The sequence below is a fragment of the Delphinus delphis genome, chromosome 1 (genome assembly GCF_949987515.2).
Source record: "Delphinus delphis chromosome 1, mDelDel1.2, whole genome shotgun sequence".
In the NCBI taxonomy this organism is placed as follows: domain Eukaryota; kingdom Metazoa; phylum Chordata; class Mammalia; order Artiodactyla; family Delphinidae; genus Delphinus; species Delphinus delphis.
In genome coordinates this window covers 164,134,230-164,152,197 of record NC_082683.1, presented here as the reverse complement: position 1 = coordinate 164,152,197, position 17,968 = coordinate 164,134,230, and the positions used below count along the sequence as shown (strand labels likewise).

The 17,968-nt window shown below is 38.0% G+C and overlaps 1 protein-coding gene across 3 annotated transcripts in view; it reads left to right on the top strand.

The window, feature by feature from the left end:
- MIA3 (MIA SH3 domain ER export factor 3) overlaps window positions 1-17,968 on the top strand; it is a 54,500-nt gene that overhangs the window by 31,065 nt on the left and 5,467 nt on the right. For all 3 annotated transcript variants that reach the window (XM_069540105.1, XM_059997957.2, XM_059997963.2), the window contains 19 exons: window positions 191-322; window positions 3,221-3,242; window positions 3,956-4,044; window positions 4,663-4,740; window positions 4,826-4,936; window positions 6,262-6,333; window positions 6,513-6,617; window positions 7,308-7,430; window positions 7,540-7,651; window positions 8,787-8,842; window positions 8,933-9,023; window positions 9,170-9,308; window positions 15,091-15,192; window positions 16,255-16,315; window positions 16,415-16,450; window positions 16,529-16,596; window positions 16,720-16,820; window positions 16,990-17,127; window positions 17,841-17,909. In XM_069540105.1, coding sequence (XP_069396206.1) covers window positions 191-322; window positions 3,221-3,242; window positions 3,956-4,044; window positions 4,663-4,740; window positions 4,826-4,936; window positions 6,262-6,333; window positions 6,513-6,617; window positions 7,308-7,430; window positions 7,540-7,651; window positions 8,787-8,842; window positions 8,933-9,023; window positions 9,170-9,308; window positions 15,091-15,192; window positions 16,255-16,315; window positions 16,415-16,450; window positions 16,529-16,596; window positions 16,720-16,820; window positions 16,990-17,127; window positions 17,841-17,909 — 1,705 coding nt within the window. The remainder of the gene's footprint in view (window positions 1-190; window positions 323-3,220; window positions 3,243-3,955; window positions 4,045-4,662; window positions 4,741-4,825; window positions 4,937-6,261; window positions 6,334-6,512; window positions 6,618-7,307; window positions 7,431-7,539; window positions 7,652-8,786; window positions 8,843-8,932; window positions 9,024-9,169; window positions 9,309-15,090; window positions 15,193-16,254; window positions 16,316-16,414; window positions 16,451-16,528; window positions 16,597-16,719; window positions 16,821-16,989; window positions 17,128-17,840; window positions 17,910-17,968) is intronic.

The following is a 17,968-nucleotide window of genomic DNA, read 5'->3' as shown; positions in this document are numbered from 1 at the left end:
CGTCAAGCCAAACAAGAAATAGGAAGCCGCCAGTATCCTCTTTTTATTGAAGCAGTGGAAACTATTGAAGAACTTTGAGGGGATTGCTATGTAATGGAGTTTGAATTAGATTTCTGCGGATGATTCTCTGTGACTGCTTTATTGTAAATTTCTGTCAGGTTTCCCACAATTTCTAATATCTCTATTTCAGCTAGTTGCTACATTGCCTGATGATGTTCAGCCTGGGCCTGATTTTTACGGACTGCCCTGGAAGCCTGTACTTACCACTGCCTTCTTAGGAATTGTTTCATTTGCTGTTTTCTTCTGGAGAACTGTCCTTGCTGTGAGTAAATAAAATTAACGTATACCTTTAGACTCATAAATACAGGACTGTTTTATAATCACTTGCCTTTGTGTTTCTTTTTTAGTTACTAAGTTGAACACAAATTAATATTTATAATCCAAGCTAACAGTGTAATCTTTGTTGGTAAAGACATAGGTGAACAAGACGGCATGTGGATAATCTCAATGGGAAAACTTCAGTTTATAAATCAGAAGCATTAAAAATGTTCATGTCCTTTTATATAGTATAATACCATATCTAATAGTCCATTCTAAAGAAGTAACCGATCATACATTAGAGATCTTGTATAGGGTGTTAAAAATGGAACCGTGTTTATTAGAGTGAAAACTTCACAGAACCTAAATGATCCATCATGGGGGGGTTATTAAATTATTGTTCATCTATATAATGAGATATTAGGCAGCTCTTAAAATTTATGTATTCCAAAGACATTGGGGCACCGAAAGTGCTCACAATTTAATGTTAAGTGGAAAAAAGCAGAAACCAAGACTTTAAAGATAAACTGTGTATTATATAAACGCATATATACGTACAGAAAAAATGCTGCAAATGGTAAAAATATATATCAGGAGAAGAGGTAAATTTTCAGTCCTTTTCCTTATATATATCTGTTTCACAGATTTTTCTAATTTGATCATGTGCTGTTGTGTTCAGAAAACATCTTTTTATTTGGAAATACATATTATATAGTGTCCAAAGACACACTATTAAAATTTTTATTCCTTAGGGTCTTTTTCTGTGTATAATTTGTCTTTCATGCTTTATATATATATATGTATTCTCGTACAGATACATGCTTATGATTCTGTTTCGTGGTCATCTAACATAATTGAGGAAGAAGATATTCTGTGTAAATGAGCTTTGCAGATGAAAAGCTTTCAGTTTCAGTTGAAGCTTAACAGTTAAATGGCCAAAAGCATTGGATGAGTACCATTCTAAACTTTGAGTATTCTGATTTCTTAATTTTATCAGACATATCATTGCTAATAAGCTTTCTCTCCTTGCACAAGTGATTGTAAAATCACTTAAAAAGAAGGGTCTTTTGCCTGGATTCTTGTGAAGACTCCTTAAACCTCATGGGGCTTTTCCTCAGATACAGGGAAAAAGAATAGAAACGGTGAACAGAAGGGAAAACGGTGAAAACGTTTTCTGTTTCCCACTCTTAATTCTCCCATCTCAAAAACCCTGACATGGCTTAGATTTTTACAAGGTTATGTAGGCTTTATGTCCTAACTGCTGCCCTGCAGCCTCAGCATTTGGGACCTTGGTCCCTACTCTCATTGCCTGCTTGTTGCATCTTCCTGCTTTCCCTCGCCTGTTGATTTGGGTGAAAGGAGGATAAAGGAAGCTTACTCCCTCATTAGCAAGGCTGTGACATTAGAGAAATAGTTATTTATTTCTGTGTTGGAACTCTGAATGCAGTTGCCTGTAACAGCATCGTTAAAAATGGTATCAGATACTGTAATAATATTGAGATCATGGATGATTTGTGGACTGATCTGAGCATCTCATCACCATTTATGATGTTTGACAAGGGAAGTAAGTTCTGGGTTACAAAGACATTTAGTAACACTTTTTTAAAAATTGAGTACTGCTTGTATTTTATTCTCCTGTAATTCGGTGCTGTCTTTAGGAGATGATTTAGAAGATGTTAGCTGTTATTTCTCTCATTGCTTGTGTATTTTCCTGTAGCAGTCTTCTTTTCCCTTTTAGATTTATGACTGCTATTTTTAGGGGGTTGGGAAAATCAGATGCTGCAGTCTGTTAGATTTCTAAATTCACCCAATAGCCAACTTTGATTAGGAATTCTAAGATGTTTTCTCATGAAAGAGGCATATCTTAGGACAACAATCATGCCTTTAATTTTGTTTCCTCAGAGTCTTTTTCAATTATCATTGTTTCTAGATCTCATTCTGGCTATTTGGGGTTGTCAAGTAAATGATTTGGATAAGTGAAGCATTAGTATGTTTAATATGAAACCACTATTCCTCTTCACTTTTTTTAAATTGAGAAATAATTGACTAGTAACATTATGTTAGTTTCAGGTGTACAAATAATAATTTGATATTTGTATATATTGCAAAATGATTGCCAATAAGTCTAGTTATTAACATCCGTTACCAATACATAGTTACAAGATCTTTTTTCCCCTTTTCCCCCCTTTAAGATCTGCTCTCTTAGCAACTTCCATGTATATAATAATCCCTTTCCATTATGGAACTTAAGTCCTCTTTTAATAAGATTGGTGCTCATTGAAAAGATACATGAACGTATCTTTTTTATTTATTTTTGGCTGAGTTGGGTCTTCATTGCTGTGCACGTGCTTTCTCTAGTTGTGGTGAGCGGGGGCTACTCTTGATTGCAGCACGCAAGCTTCTCATTGTGGTGGCGTCTCTTGTTGCAGAGCACGGGCTCTAGGCACGCGGGCTTCAGTAGTTGTGGCATGCGTGTTCAGTAGTTGTGGCTCGCGGTCTCTAGAGCGCAGGCTCAGTAGTTGTGGTGCACGGGCTTAGTTGCTCCATGGCATGTGGGATCTTCCCGGAGCAGGGATCAAACCTGTGTCCCCTGCATTGGCAGGCGGATTCTTAAACACTGCGCCACCAGGGAAGTCCCCGTGAACGTATCTTTAGTTGCAAAAATAAAGTATTTACCTTAGTGCTTTTATCTATCATAAACTATTAATGAAGTATCACTACCAATTAAATTTGAAATTTTTTTAGCCTTTTCTTATTTTTTAATCCTGTGGATCCTTATGCTGAACCAATCCATTATTAAATTTTCATTCTGTTATGATTTGACTATTGTCTTAAGAACTATAATATTTCTATTAATAAGATGTCTTGATATCAAGTTTAATTTTATTTCTCTCTCTTTTAGGTAAAGAATAGAGTATATCAAGGTAAATATTCAGGCTTATTTTGTTATTTGTACTATTCCCTCAGTACTGGTATTTGATATGAGTTTTGTGTAAGCTAACAGTAGATATGGTGACTTCTGATCTCTGATTGACTTATTAACTCCTGAACAATTTACTAATCCTAGGTTGCTAGCTTAGATGACAGAGTAGGTGGTGATGCGAGTAGATGAGATAGGAGTTGAGGTGGCAGCAGGGAGAAGAGGATTCGGCTTGGGCAGATTGACTTTGAATGTTGAAGTAGTGCAATTTATTACCTGTGAACAGTGTTCCTGTGCTAATGGTTTATTCAGTACAGTAAATACGTATTTAAGTAGATAATTTGAGGAATAGAGGTATGTCAATATGCTTGCATTTTCTATTTCTATTTACAAATGGCATATATTTGAAATGATCACATTTTCTGAGAAGAAAGGTGCTCATGAAGGGGAAAGACATTGAGCTAAAACATTTTACTGTGTTTCCTGTCTTTGAAATAAATTTAAATTGGAATCTCATTGAAGTAAGGGTTCTTATTATGTTTTTCTTAAATTTTAATATTTTTACATCCTTAGTGCTGTTAACTACAGTTTGCTTTTTAAAGGCATAATAGTTAATGCTGAGTTCATTTCCCTCAGAGTGCCAGATAGCATGTCTTTGCTGCTAATGCATTGGGTAATTCAATTTTTGATGATTTTATGGATTCCCCCCCTTTTCAGTCACTGAACAGCAAATTTCTGAGAAGTTGAAGAATATCATGAAAGAAAATGCAGAGCTTGTACAAAAATTATCAAGTTATGAGCAGAAGGTATTAATTATTCTCTTAGTTTTTTTCCCCCTGTGGTTCCAGCTCGAATTATTTCCTCCTGTCTTATAGTTCAGTTGTTATGGTGGGTTTTTTTGGTTTTTTTTTTTTTTCGGTACGCGGGCCTCTCACTGCTCTGGCCTCTCCCATTGTGGAGCACAGGTTCCGGACGCGCAGGCTCAGCGGCCATGGCTCACGGGCCCAGCCACTCCATGGCATGTGGGATCTTCCCGGACCGGGGCACAAACCCGTGTCCCCTGCATCGGCAGGCAGACTCTCAACCACTGCGCCACCAGGGAAGTCCTGTTATGGTGTTTTTAAATCATATTAAAAAAAATTTTTTTTATCTCCTACAAACTGTCCAAATGTGAAGTAGTCATCATATGTGTAAAGTACTGCTTTCTTCTCTGAGGGATCTCCTATTTGGAGATAAGTTTTTTTTTTTTTCTTTTGGCTGTATGGCCCGACATGTGGGTTCTTCCCAGACCAGGGATCGAACCTGTGCCCCCTGCAGTGGAAGTGTGGAGTCTTAACCACTGAACCACCGGGGGAGTCCTGGAGATAAGTTTTGGTAGCACCATAATTTATGTTTCTAAATTTTGAATGCTTTATTTTATTTAGATCAAGGAATCAAAGAAACATGTTCAAGAAACCAAGAAACAAAACATGATTCTCTCTGACGAAGCAATTAGATTTAAGGTGAAAATCCCTTCTCTTTTTGAGATTGCATTCTAAAGACAAAAGAAAAATAATGAGTAATTATTATTAATACCTTTTTTTGTAGGATAAAATCAAGAATCTTGAAGAAACTAATGAAATTCTGGGTGACAGAGCTAAAAGTTTGCGTGCTATGTTAGAATCTGAGAGGGAACAGAATGCGAAGAATCAGGACTTGGTAAGAGTTTTGCTGTTAACTGTTACTGTAAATTGGCTTTTCAACTATTTTGTAGGTTGGATGAGATGAACTCTGCATTTTCCCATGCTTTAACTCAAACAACATTGGGAGTCAGGGAAGTTGAACCTACTTCTGTGCATTTTCGTGGAATTTTAAATGCTAATACCCCAAGTTATTAATTTTACAGGCCTCAGAAGTATTTTTGTCCTCAGCCCTGGGTAATTTTCATATTGGTTGGCTCTGCCCTTTGAAACATGTAGAGCAAATAAGAAATAGTTGCCCCTTTGAGTGGTCTTAGTACTTTGTTTTGATTTGTTTTTGCATGGTTCTTTTCTAAAAATAAACTTTAAATGCTAGAACAGTTTTTTGTTTTATTTTTTTAATTTATCTTTGGCTGAGTTGGGTCTTCATTTCTGCGCCCGGGCTTTCTCTAGCTGCGGCGAGCGGGGGTTACCCTTCGTTGTGTTGTGCGAGCTTCTCAGTGCTGTGGCTTCTCTTGTTGCGGAGCCTGGGCTCTAGGTGCTCAGGCTTCAGTAGTTGTGCCGCACAGGCTTAGTTGCTCCGCAGAATGCAGGATCTTCTTGGACCAGGGCTCGAACCTGTGTCCCCTGCATTGGCAGGCAGATTCTTAACCACTGCACCACCAGGGAAGTTCCTAGAACAGTTTTTGAATTATATAAAAGTTGGAAAGATAGTAGAGAGGGTTCCCATATATTGCACACCCAGTTAAGCTTGATCACCTGGCTGAGGTAGTATTTGCCAGGTTTCTCTGCTATAAAGTTACCCTTTTTCCATCCTCTGCATATTGTACTCTTTGGAAGGAAGTTACCGTGCACAACCCATAGTTAAAGAGTGAAGAGTTATGCTCCACCTCCTTGACATATTCCTTGATAAGTTTTGGAATTCTGTATCTGAGATTTGGCTCTTCCCCCTCAAGTCCAGCCATTTTTAGTTTAGCAAGAGAATTTTTAAGTGACCTTGGGATTTTTTTCTCTACCACTAGGAAAAATCATTGATTTGAACTGGTTTACTTGAATTTTTTTTCATTTTCTTTCCTTTGACTTTTTTGTCTCATCATGTACCACATTATTTCATAACTAGGAAAGTTGTGGATGGTATGAAATATTTATGTCTTCAGTATTTTCTTTCCTCATGTCTTTACATTGTTGACTTTTCTCCTAGGCCAAGACTGGATCATCTGCTTTTACCTGCTATCTAGGGGATGGCTCTGCGATGTGTTTTGTTAATGTTTCTTCTTTTTATCATATATCCCAGTGTTTCTACTGAAATTCTAATACATTTTTGTGTTCTTTTTCCCATGGCAGATATCAGAAAACAAGAAATCTGTAGAGAAGTTAAAAGATGTTATTTCAATGAATGCCTCAGAATTTTCAGAGGTAAAGCTCTGTACAATTCCTGCAAGATACATTAATGTGATGTCTTAGTATTTTGAGGAGCAAACATTTGATGTGTGCTAGAAAATGCAAAAGACAAAAACCGTATGTCTAATTGGGAAAGTAACTTTTTATGTGTTTTTCTTTGGAATTATTGCATTAATAGAAGTGTTTTGCATTAGGTTCAAATTGCCCTTAATGAAGCTAAACTTAGTGAAGAGAAAGTGAAGTCTGAATGCCATCGGGTTCAAGAAGAAAATGCTAGACTTAAGAAGAAGAAGGAGCAGGTAAAGGAAAGTTAACATCATAGATTATGTAACTAGGAAACCAGATATCATTACCGCTTGAATATCTTTTCTTGGATATGGTTTTTAAGGAAATGAAGTACGTATGCAGGATTCAATTTTTAGATATGCAGAGTTTAAACTGCGCTCCCCAAATTGAGTGCATGTGTACATTCTCCATCTGTTCTAGGTTTTCTGTTCTTTTGTACAATTCCTTGCAGCTATCAGAATGTTTAGTCTTTGTCTCATCCAGCACCAGCCAAATATTAACTTGAATAGCCTCAAGAGGGCGATGGACTTGCTTCTTAGACCCAAAGAATTAGGTATTTATTACCCTCCTTTGAGCAGTTACTGTTTCTCTGACCAAGGGACGGTTACATGATCTGGAGTCTGGGCTTGGTAGGCAGGGAGACGTGCTCTTTTATTCCTACTGGAAGTGAATTATTTGAACTGGCTGCAATTTTCTGAAGGATGCGATACACCAGATCAGTATCCTTGACAGCTCTTAGGTTCTCATTGCAGTTCTGAGGGATGGAGTCACTCTCCATCCCTTAACCAAGGCCATAGTATAGTCCCTAATGGCGAGCCAAGGAGAAGCATGGCTCCCTGCTTCCCTGGCTCATTTTTTGTGGTCTTGCTGTCTCCAGTGAAAAAGCCATAACGTTTAGAAATTGATGTGTTTTAACTTTGCAGTTGCAGCAAGAAATCAAAGACTGGAGTAAATCACATGCTGAGCTCAGTGAACAAATCAGATCATTTGAGAAGTCTCAGAAAGATTTGGAAGTGGTTCTCACTCACAAAGATGTTAATATTAATGTGAGTTCATTCTCCTGAATACGTGCTTAATTCTCATGAATTCTCATGAATCTGGGTAATTGAAATTGAGAGGCTCTTCCTAATAAATATCCTTTTGCTTCTTTTCTAGGCTTTGACTAATTGCATTACACAGTTGAATCAGTTAGATTGTGAATCTGAATCTGAGGGTCAAAATAAAGGAGGAAATGAATCAGATGAATTAGCAAATGGAGAAGTGGGAGGTAAGATTGGTTTCAGGGAGGTAGGACCTCTTTTTGCCTTCTAGTCTCTAAGTACACGGATGCTTTTTTCAGCAGTCTGAATTTCCTCTTTAGGGTTAAAGCTGTAGACGCCTGTCACTGAATTTGTACAGTTGGCCCTCTGAATCTGTGCGTTCACATCCGTGGATTCACCCAACTGCAGGTTGAAAATATTTGGAGAAAAAAAATTCCAGATAGTTCAAAAAAGCAAAACTTTATTTTGCTGCGTGCCAGCAGCTGTTTACATAACATTTACATTGTTTAAGGTATTATAAGTAACTTAGAGATGAAGTATGTGGGAAGATGTGTGTAGGTTATGTGCAAATGCTGTGCTATTTTATATAAGGGACTTGAGCATCCACGGATTTTGGTTTCCTGTGGGGGGTGGGGGAGGGGGTCCTGGAGCCAATCTCTTGTGGATACCGAGGGACGACGATACAGGTCTGTATGCATTGGGCAGAGGTGGGTTGCTGGTTTGTGGTACAGCAGTAGGTATGCACTGGAGCCAGAGCAGCATCAGTCCTGTCTCCCAGCTCTGTGTACTGAACAATCCTCAGTAGGAGAAACTTCTTTCTGAACTTCATGCTTTTATCATTTCTGTAGTTCTGTGGTTTTAGGGCCACAACCAATTTCAAAAGTATCGAGTGGTTGGAGCCGTAAACTTAACTAAGCAGTTAGAGTGTAGGCTAAAGGGAAAGAGTGTTTACTGATGAGAGAAATGTTTGTAGACACTCTATCTCAAGTTGGAGATTGTTCACATTGTGGGTGTTTTAACCTACACCTGGTAGCAGATTCAAGGGGAAAGCAGAGGAATGAGTCTTTCTAAATAAGATATTTGACTGGGGGCAGGTAGATCTGAGAGAGAAGAAAGAGCTTTACTTCACATATCCCTTCTTGCTCAAGTACAGCATGGATAATATTTTTATTGTACAAACTGGGAATTCTTTTTTTCAACCTAAGTTTGCACATCTCTTAAAAGTCAAATAGCTGAATCAGTTCTTTTCGTTAGTTTGTTTTTTCATTGAATGTTTGAACATGATAATTGTTTGGGGGAAATTAAGAAAATATAGTTAAACAGCAAGGAAGGAAAGAGCACTGAAATCCTTTTGTTTCTTAGGTGACCGGAGTGAGAAGGTGAAAAAGCAGATTAAGCAGATGATGGACATTTCTCGGGTATAATCCTTTTTATAGAGTACTATAAGTGCCTGTGAATTCTTACTATGCCTCACTTTTAAGACTGTTTCTCTCTTCTGCAAATTTTAGACACAGACTGCAATATCAGTAGTTGAAGAGGATCTAAAACTTTTACAATTTAAACTTAGAGCCTCCATGTCCACTAAATGTAACCTGGAAGGTAGGTTGCTTCTTGAAAAGAAATTGCCACTTGAAAAATAAAGAGTGGCTTCCTGTTTCCGTGTTCTCACCCCCCTTAACTCTGGCCTCCTCAGTAAGTTCTCCAGTTCTTGTGCACACAAAGCTCTAATGTTTTATCCCTTACAGACCAAATAAAGAAATTAGAGGAGGATCGCAATTCCCTGCAGTCTGCCAAAGCTGTACTGGAAGATGAATGCAAAACACTGAGGCAGAAAGTGGAGATTCTGAATGAGCTCTATCAGCAGAAGGAGATGGCTCTGCAAAAGTAAGGTTTTCGTGGTTCATTGTTAACAATATTGTCATCTAGCTAAATGTCTGTACTACTATAGATAATCTTGTCTTTTTTAAAGACTGTTTATAGTTTTTTCTGCCTATAATTAGTATAGATTTGTCTTTCTTCCTTTCTGCCTTGTTTCCCATAACTTGCAATTTTTTTTTCCATTTTAACTAATTGTCAGCAATTATTGCCTGTAATTTACTTGAAGCATAGTAGTTATGCTACTATAGTAGCATAATGGTAGTAGTAGTAGTAGTAGTAGTTATGATACCCCATAGTAGTTATGCTGCTAACTAACAGGTACTAAGAGTTGCTGTTCTGGAAGTGCTTCTTTTGACGATTCATACCCTTTCTGAGGCTCCACCACTTACTCCACTTTTCTTTTGCTGTTGTTAGTTATATCATTCTGATTTGTCTTGCATTTGTTCTACTAGTTTTTAACATAGCCTTTAAAAATCCTGAGTGATTTGTATGACATGATTTTAAATAGAATAAATACTTCAAAAGGAGTACTTAGTTACTGACAGTATTGTAAGTTTTGGACTTAATGTAGTCAATATTCAGACTATACATGTATAATATGTAATTGTGGCAAGGTTGTTGGGAGTTTGGGATATAGAAATGCTTGTTTCATCCTCAGAGCAACTTATGAGATAGGTACAATTATTATTTGTATATTAAGTATAGGAGGCTGAGGCTCAGAGAGACTAAGTAACCTACCCAGTATCACATCGTAGTGAAGCAGGGCCTTGTACTAGGTTTTTCTGACTCTATAGCACATGCCCCTAACTTTTTAACTGCATGTGTTCTCCATGACAACCATATGGAAACCATAAAAAAAAAAAAAGAAATACCTGTTTCATGTGTACGTGTAGGTATTAATCTTTTGAAATATACATCTCAAATTTGGAGTTAGATATCTTTTGAAAGATATACTTTCATAGTTCCAGTTTTCTCCACCGAAAATACCTGAATCCTCTAAAATAGTTTATTGGTGGCGGTTGCAATTTGTGTTTGCTCCTATAGTTCACTCTTTGGCATTTATAGCAGTCTATGAGCAGGCTTATTTTGCTAAGCAAATTTAATCTTTTTCATATGCTTAGGTTGCTATTGCCAGATGCCATTAAACATTGGAACCATACCACTAACTTTTTCTCTAATTCTTTGCTCACCAAGAAATTAGTTTAGATTTTCCAAGTTTTGTTCAGGCTAGCTCTAAATACCTGACTTGCTTCAGATAAATATTTTCCATTTCATTATTTATTATTATTTTTTAAAAAGCACTTCTCTGGCGACTTCCCTGGTGGCTCAGTGGATAAGACTCTGCACTCCCAGTGCACGGGGCCTGGGTTCGACCCCTGGTCAGGGAACTAGATCCCACATGCATGCCACAACTAAGAGTTTGCATGCCACAACTGAGGAGCCTGTGAACCACAACTAAGGAGCCCGCGAGCTACAACTAAGACCCCACGCAGCCAAATAAATAAATAAATAAATATTGGGGGGAAAAAAGGCACTTCTCTGCCACCAGTAGTCATCTGAATCACCTAAATGGCAATTGTCTTTCTTTATGATATAGTCAGTGTGGCAATATTTTATTCAATTCCTCCAGCATCCATTCAGTCACCATGTCCGGGCACAAATTGCTTGCACTTCATCCCCAAAGCCACTGTGTGTGGTCAGGCCCAAGTCATCTTTTCTGCCAGCCCTTAACTAATCACCTATCTCCAGTTTCTCTTTCTTAAACCTCTTCTTCCAAGTCTACAGCTGCTAGAAGGAACTTTCTAAAATACAAGTCCTTGTATATCATCATGTGGTTTAAAATCTGTCGAGGAGCCCCCCCCATTCCCTTCAGGGTCAATTTCCGACTGTTTGGCAAGCACACAGGGCCCCTCAGCTGTCCTGAGCTGCCTCTCCAGGTGCATCTCCTGCAGCTCCTTCTGATGCAGCCTGACCTGACCACAGTTCCTTCATGCCACTCTGAGATTCTGTGTAGCTATGCATGCTGCTTTTTCTGTAGTAAAAATGTCCTTTTACATTATTTCCACCTGGCAATCTCCTGCCTACTCAAATGTTTATGTTCCTTAAAATCTTTTCTAGAGTGAGTTGTGGCATAAATAAATAAATAAATAGGTGAGTACTCATTTTTTCCTTATAATGTAATTCCTAAATGTATATTTAGGTTTAAATCTACATATTGGTATTTGCTTTCTATTTGATGGCCTGTTCTGTGTTCCTTTTTCTCTTCTTTCTGTCTTTTGGATTATTTGAATATTTTTAATAATTCTATTTTTCCCCTGTGTAAACTTGGTAGTTATTGGTTGCTTTACTTGTCTTCATATACTTACCCTAAAGACCACAGCATGTATCCTGGACTTAGTCAATAGATTTACCTCTTTCTGGGCTTTAACTCCCTCCTGAGTTAAGATGCTCCTGCATCGTTAATTCTTTGTATACTTAAACTCCACAAGATGTTTTTATTGTCTGTTACAGTGCTTCCCGGCCAATATTCACTTGATTTACACACATATTTATACAGGCATACCTGGTTTTATTGCACTTTGCTTTATTGCGCTTTGCAGATACTGCATTTCTTACACATTGAAGGTTCGTGGCCACCCCGTGTCAAGCAAGTCTTTGGGCACCATTTTTCCAACAGCATTTGCTCACTTTGTGTCTCTGTCACATTTTGGTAATTCTCGCAGTATTTCAAACTTTTTCATTATTATATTTGTTATGGTGATCTGTGATCAGTGATCTTTAATGTTACTTTAAAGATTATGAAGGCTCAGACGATGGCTAGCATATTTCAGCAGTAAAGTATTTGATAGTTAAGGCTTGTATGTTGTTTTTCAGACACAATGCTATTGCACACTTTATAATAGACTACAGTATAGTGTAAACATAACTTTTACATGCACTGGGAAACCAGAAAATTCCGAAACTCACTTTCTTTCTCCGCTTTATTGTGGTGGTCTGAAACTGAACCTTCAATATCTCTGAGGTCTGCCTGTAGTTCCTGTAGTTCTTTATCCTCTCCTACACCTTTGGTCTTCCATTTGGGATCACTTTCATTCTACTTGAAGAATGTCCTTTACTGACGGATTTCATCACCTTATCTTTGTGTGAAAACGTCTTTATTTTGACTTCATTTTTTAAGGATATTCTTCTGGCTCTGGGATTTTTGCAGTTATTTAATTCCAGCACTTTAAAGATAACCAGTTAGTTTCTGGTTTTGAAGTTTAAGGAATCCAGTGTCACTCTTATTTTCCCTGTTCGGATGTCTCACCCCTGCTGTTGCTGCCTTTAAAAGCTCGCTTTCAGTTTTTCAGCAGTTTTATTGGGCGGTGCCTAGGTGTGGATGTTTGGGTTTGGCTTTCTCTTCTCCTTCCCCTCCCCTTCCCTAACTATTTTGCATTTATGCTGTTTGAGGTCATCAGCACCTCCTGAATTTTGGGGTCTTTCTCCATATGTTGATTCTGCCTCATTCTCTCTTCTTCTGAGATTACATTTAAACCTTTTTAAAAATAATTTCCCCTATGTCTGCTACATTCTTACCTATATTTGCTTCATTCCGGATTTTTTTCTGACCTGTCTTCCAGTGTGCTAACATCTCACTTCAGTTATCAAATCTGCTACTAAAATCATTCATTGAGTTCTTAATTCCAGTTACTGTGTTTCAGTTTTATAGTTTCTAATCCTTTGCTGAAATTTGTAATCTTGACTTTCGCGTCCATGAATATATAAGGCACAGTTATTTTAAAGTCTGTGTGATAATTCCATTATGTGGATCCTCGATGGGTCATTCCTCTTGTCTTTTAGATTTTAATCACAGTGTCTTGTGGGTGTTAGACAGTGCCTAGACAGTTTTGATTGAGTGGCAAACACTGTAGAGGGAATTGGAGGCCTAGAATGGTGTTGTTTTCCTAGAGAAAAGATTTGAGTTTATTTCTAGCAGGTGGTCATTATTTTAATCCAGTCAGCAATAGAGGTCATTCAAAAATGGCTTAGTTCCGGACTTCCTGGTGGCACAGTGGTTAAGAATCCACCTGTCAATGCAGGGGACACAGGTTCGAGCCCTGGTCCGGGAAGATCCCACATGCCGCAGAGCAACTAAGCCCGTGCGCCACAACTACTGAGCCTGTGAGCCACAACTACTGAGCCCGCATGCTACAACTACTGAAGCCAGCATGCCTAGAGTCTGTGCTTCACAACAAGAGAAGCCACTGCAGTGAGAAGCCTGCACACCTCAACAAAGAGCAGCCCCCGCTCGCCACAAGTAGAGAAAGCCTGCATGCAGCAACGAAGACCCAACGCAGTCAAAAAAAAAAAGGTCTTAGTTCCTTCAAAGGACACTGCATTGCTCATTTGGTACTCCAAGTACTCTTTCTAGCCTCAACATAAAGCCCAGGGCTTTTACTAGGGTCCCTCTCAGTGGTAGCCCTGAGCTCCACTTCATTTTCTATGATCCAGGAATATTTTGAAAACTCTATTCAGTAGCCTCCTTATATCTCTACATTGTCTTAAGTGCATGGGTGAACCTAGGGGAAAAGTGGCTTCAGATGCCAGGCTTATTTGTAATTCTGAGATTCCTTTTTTTTTTTTTTTTTTTTTTTTACTAGATCTTGGCCTCATATATTAGCTTACTAGCTAATATATTAGCTCTCTGATGCTTTCAAGCATGTTCTTTATATTTTTGTCGAATGTTCTATTTATTTTCAGTGTTCTCAGACTAACTCATTCATTCCTGGAAGCAAAATTCTCTCTGATCTTTTTTCAAGACCCAGTTTTCTCACATCTCTTCCTGAGTTAGGGATTGTTCTGTTGTTAGGTACATCGTTTACACATTAAACTGCAAACTCAGTGTAGGGATAGTACTTTGCCCTTATTTTTATCTTTAGCATCTTACTAGGTAAAGTATGTTATAGCTATTCATAAGACATGCTGAGTATTGAATGGACAATTACAAAAGAATATACAACCCTTTTTCTCTTTGATTACTAACTGTTTTTACTATAGCTCTTCTGATTATGCTTCTGTTTCATAGAAATTGTCTCAGGTTTCTTTTGAATCAGAACTATGGTCAAAGAAGTACAAGGGTAACAAGAAAATAGCATTTTAAAGCCATGTTGCTACCATTGCAATCTCTGTTATGGTAGATTGATATCTTGAGCTCCAAGGTTAGTAGGTTAAAACCAGTTTCCAGTAGATGATACTCTGATTATGGGACAGCTTAGATTCTTTTTCTATCCAGTAGACATGGCCAATTCTAAGACTTTTCTCTTTCCTTTAATCATAATTCTATTGAAATAGGCAGTAGGAGTCCCACATCTGAAGTGTGGAATTAATCTATGGTTAATTCCACAATTAGAAGACGTTCTAAAAGGCTTTTTGGGGGCTAATTATCATGGTACCAGTCTTGGATTGAAAAATAATCCTTCCAAGATTGAAGTAAGAGAAGTAATTACAGGTCTTTCCATGGTAGAAATAAGAGCAATAATTATCCCCTGCTCTATCCTAATAAGTTTAATTGTGTTAGGTTGATCAGCCCTGGCTTTCCACATAGAGAATTATGAGGAAAAGTTTTAAAATGCAGGTGATTTGCCAACAGGCCAGAGTCTGATTTTTATCCGTAAGTGGCAGGTTTGAATTCCTTCCTATGACTTGTTTGTATGTGTGTTTTAGAGAGGATGGGAAGTAACAAGGCATTCAGACAGATGGCTGGGAGAGCAAGAGAAACACTTTCATTTGACAACTGATTTTATCTTAGGAAATTGAGTCAAGAAGAGTATGAGCGGCAAGAAAAAGAGCAGCGGCTGTCAGCTGCAGATGAAAAGGCACTTTTGGCGGCAGAGGAAGTGAAAACTTACAAGTGAGTTCAGCTTCTGAGGAGGGTGTCAGTGGCTGATGAAACTACTGTTGGCTTTAAAAAAAAAAAACTGTTTCTTTTTACACTGTGTAGAACAAAATGGCACAGAGGCAGAAATAAGTGGTCAAAAGATTTAATTAACATGAGAAAAAATAAATTTTAAGTTAACAAAGGAAAAAGTGTTAAATTCACAGAAATTTCCTTACACCCAATACTGACAAGACTGTAAGGGAAATTGGTTCATGCCAACAGTTCTGAGTGGTTTTATATATCAGAGAAATTCTTTTTGGAAGGCAGTTTGCTGTATGATGTATTTAAAAAAACATTAAAATGATCATGCCGGGGCTTCCCTGGTGGCGCAGTGGTTAAGAATCCACCTGCCAAGGCAGGGGACATAGGTTCAGGTCCTGGTCCGGGAAGATCCCACATGCCACGGAGCAGCTAAGCCCATGTGCCACAACTACTGAGCCTGCGCTCTAGAACCCGTGGGCCACAACTACTGAGCCCACGTGCCACAACTACTGAAGCCCGCACGCCTAGAGCCCGTGCTCCGCAACAAGAGAAGCCACCGCAGTGAGAAGCCCTTGTACTGCAACAAAGACTAGCCCCCACTCGCTGCAACTAGAGAAAGCCCGCATGCAGCAAAGACCCAATGCAGCCAAAAATAAAATTAATTAATTTTTAAAAAATGATCATGCCATCTGATAGACTCAGTAATCATAGCTCTGGGAAATTTTCTGTGGATATAATTAAAGGAAGAAAAAGCTTTATGGAGAAAAATATTTATAGTGGGATTGTTTGAGAACATATTGAAGAGAACAGTTAAGGAAATTATAAGGTATCAGTTCAGAATCTCCAGCTATTAAATAATAAGGAAGGAAATTATGCAGTATTAGTTTTGATCACACTGTACTCTTATTACAGCCATGTAGAATGTGTTTTTATACATATGGATGAAGTCTGAAAGGGTACAGCTGTAGCTGTTAGAGTAAAGGGAACATGGCGAGATTGTTTAAAATATTATTCAGTTGTGCTCTAAATGATAAAAGCAAGTTTAATTCTTAGGCGGAGAATTGAAGAAATGGAGGAAGAATTACAGAAAACAGAGCGCTCATTTAAAAACCAGGTAATAATTATACTGCCCTGCAGCAGCAGACTTCTTTGCTTTCTAATACATATTATAATGAATCTCTGAACATATTTTTTTATGTGTTATCTTTTTCAGATCGCTACTCATGAGAAAAAAGCTCACGATAACTGGGTAAGATTTTTTTTTTCTTTTCTTTATTTTGTGTGTTGTCTACCACGGCTTATTTTGGATATTTTTTTTCTCCAATAGCTCAAAGCTCGTGCTGCAGAAAGAGCCATAGCTGAAGAGAAAAGAGAAGCTGCCAACTTGAGACACAAGTATGTGATTTTAAAACATATTTTCAGTGTGTTTTAGAGTTTCTAAAGGCTGTGCTGTGTGGTATCCAATAAGGAATTAATTTTCTGTTTCATATTTAAATCCATTCTTTCTCTATATTCAAGATTACTGGAACTAACCCAAAAGATGGCAATGCTGCAAGAAGAACCTGTGATCATAAAACCAATGCCAGGAAGACCCAACACACAAAACCTTCCACGGAGAGGTAGGGAGCACTTTTAAAGGGCTGCAGTCTATTTTTTGGTGGAAAATGTGTTTAAACTACTTTTTATTTCTGAATATGTGTGTAATATTTATGATGCCCTAGAAATAATCCCAAGAATTTAGAAAAAGAAGGTTCACTTAAAGTGGTAATTATTGCCCGTTGTCTTCAGGTCCTCTGAGCCAGAATGGCTCTTTTGGCCCATCTCCTGTGAGTGGTGGAGAATGCTCTCCGCCACTGACAGCAGACCCACCCGCAAGACCTCTGTCTGCTACGCTTAACCGAAGAGAGATGCCTCGAAGTGAATTTGGTGAGCATTGACGTGTTACCTTGCAGTAAACTGTTTCAAGAGCTTTTTCCTTCTTCGAGAATTCTGATGCAAGCAGCAGTTGAGAATTTGGGTCTGTCCAATATATAAAGAAGGAGATTTCTTAATTTTGTCTTGGTGGATAGTCTACTTTAGATTTGCTTTAGAACAAAAAGCACTTATTATTATAACAATACTATTTGTCATGTATAAGTGTATGTGTAAAACAAATATATAAATATCATTTATTCTTATATTGTTTCTTTTCAGATTTTTGCTGTGAAGTATAGGCCTTTATCTTTAAACTTCTGTTGAGTTCTTCTCTTGAATTATATAAAAGTAGCCTTAAAACTATATAATTTATGCAGTGTACATCTGTTTCTCATTAATGTGAAATGCTATAAGTCTGTTTCTAATCATAAATATAATACTTGGTAAGATATGGAAGTCAGATTACATATAGACTGAAAAAACAGCCTATACAATTGCCTGTAGCTTGAAGTACCTGACCAGTGCTATTAACGTGCAGGTCTTTCAATCCAAGATAGTTCTTATTTTAATTCTTTAAGTTTGTGCATAAATTGTTAGTGATTTCTCCTCATACGTATTGGGAGACCCGCTTTAAGTTTTGCTTTCTGGGTAGAACTGAAACCTGACCTGTCCACAATTGGTTTATTCTGAAAAATTCATGCAAGGGCTGTTATTTCTTTCTCAAGGGTCAGTGGATGGGCCTCTACCTCGTCCTCGATGGTCATCTGAGGCATCTGGGAAACCCTCTGCCTCTGGTAAGGGACCTAAGTGTGTTCAAAGAGTCTCAAATTGTGGAGGAGGTGGGTAGAGGACT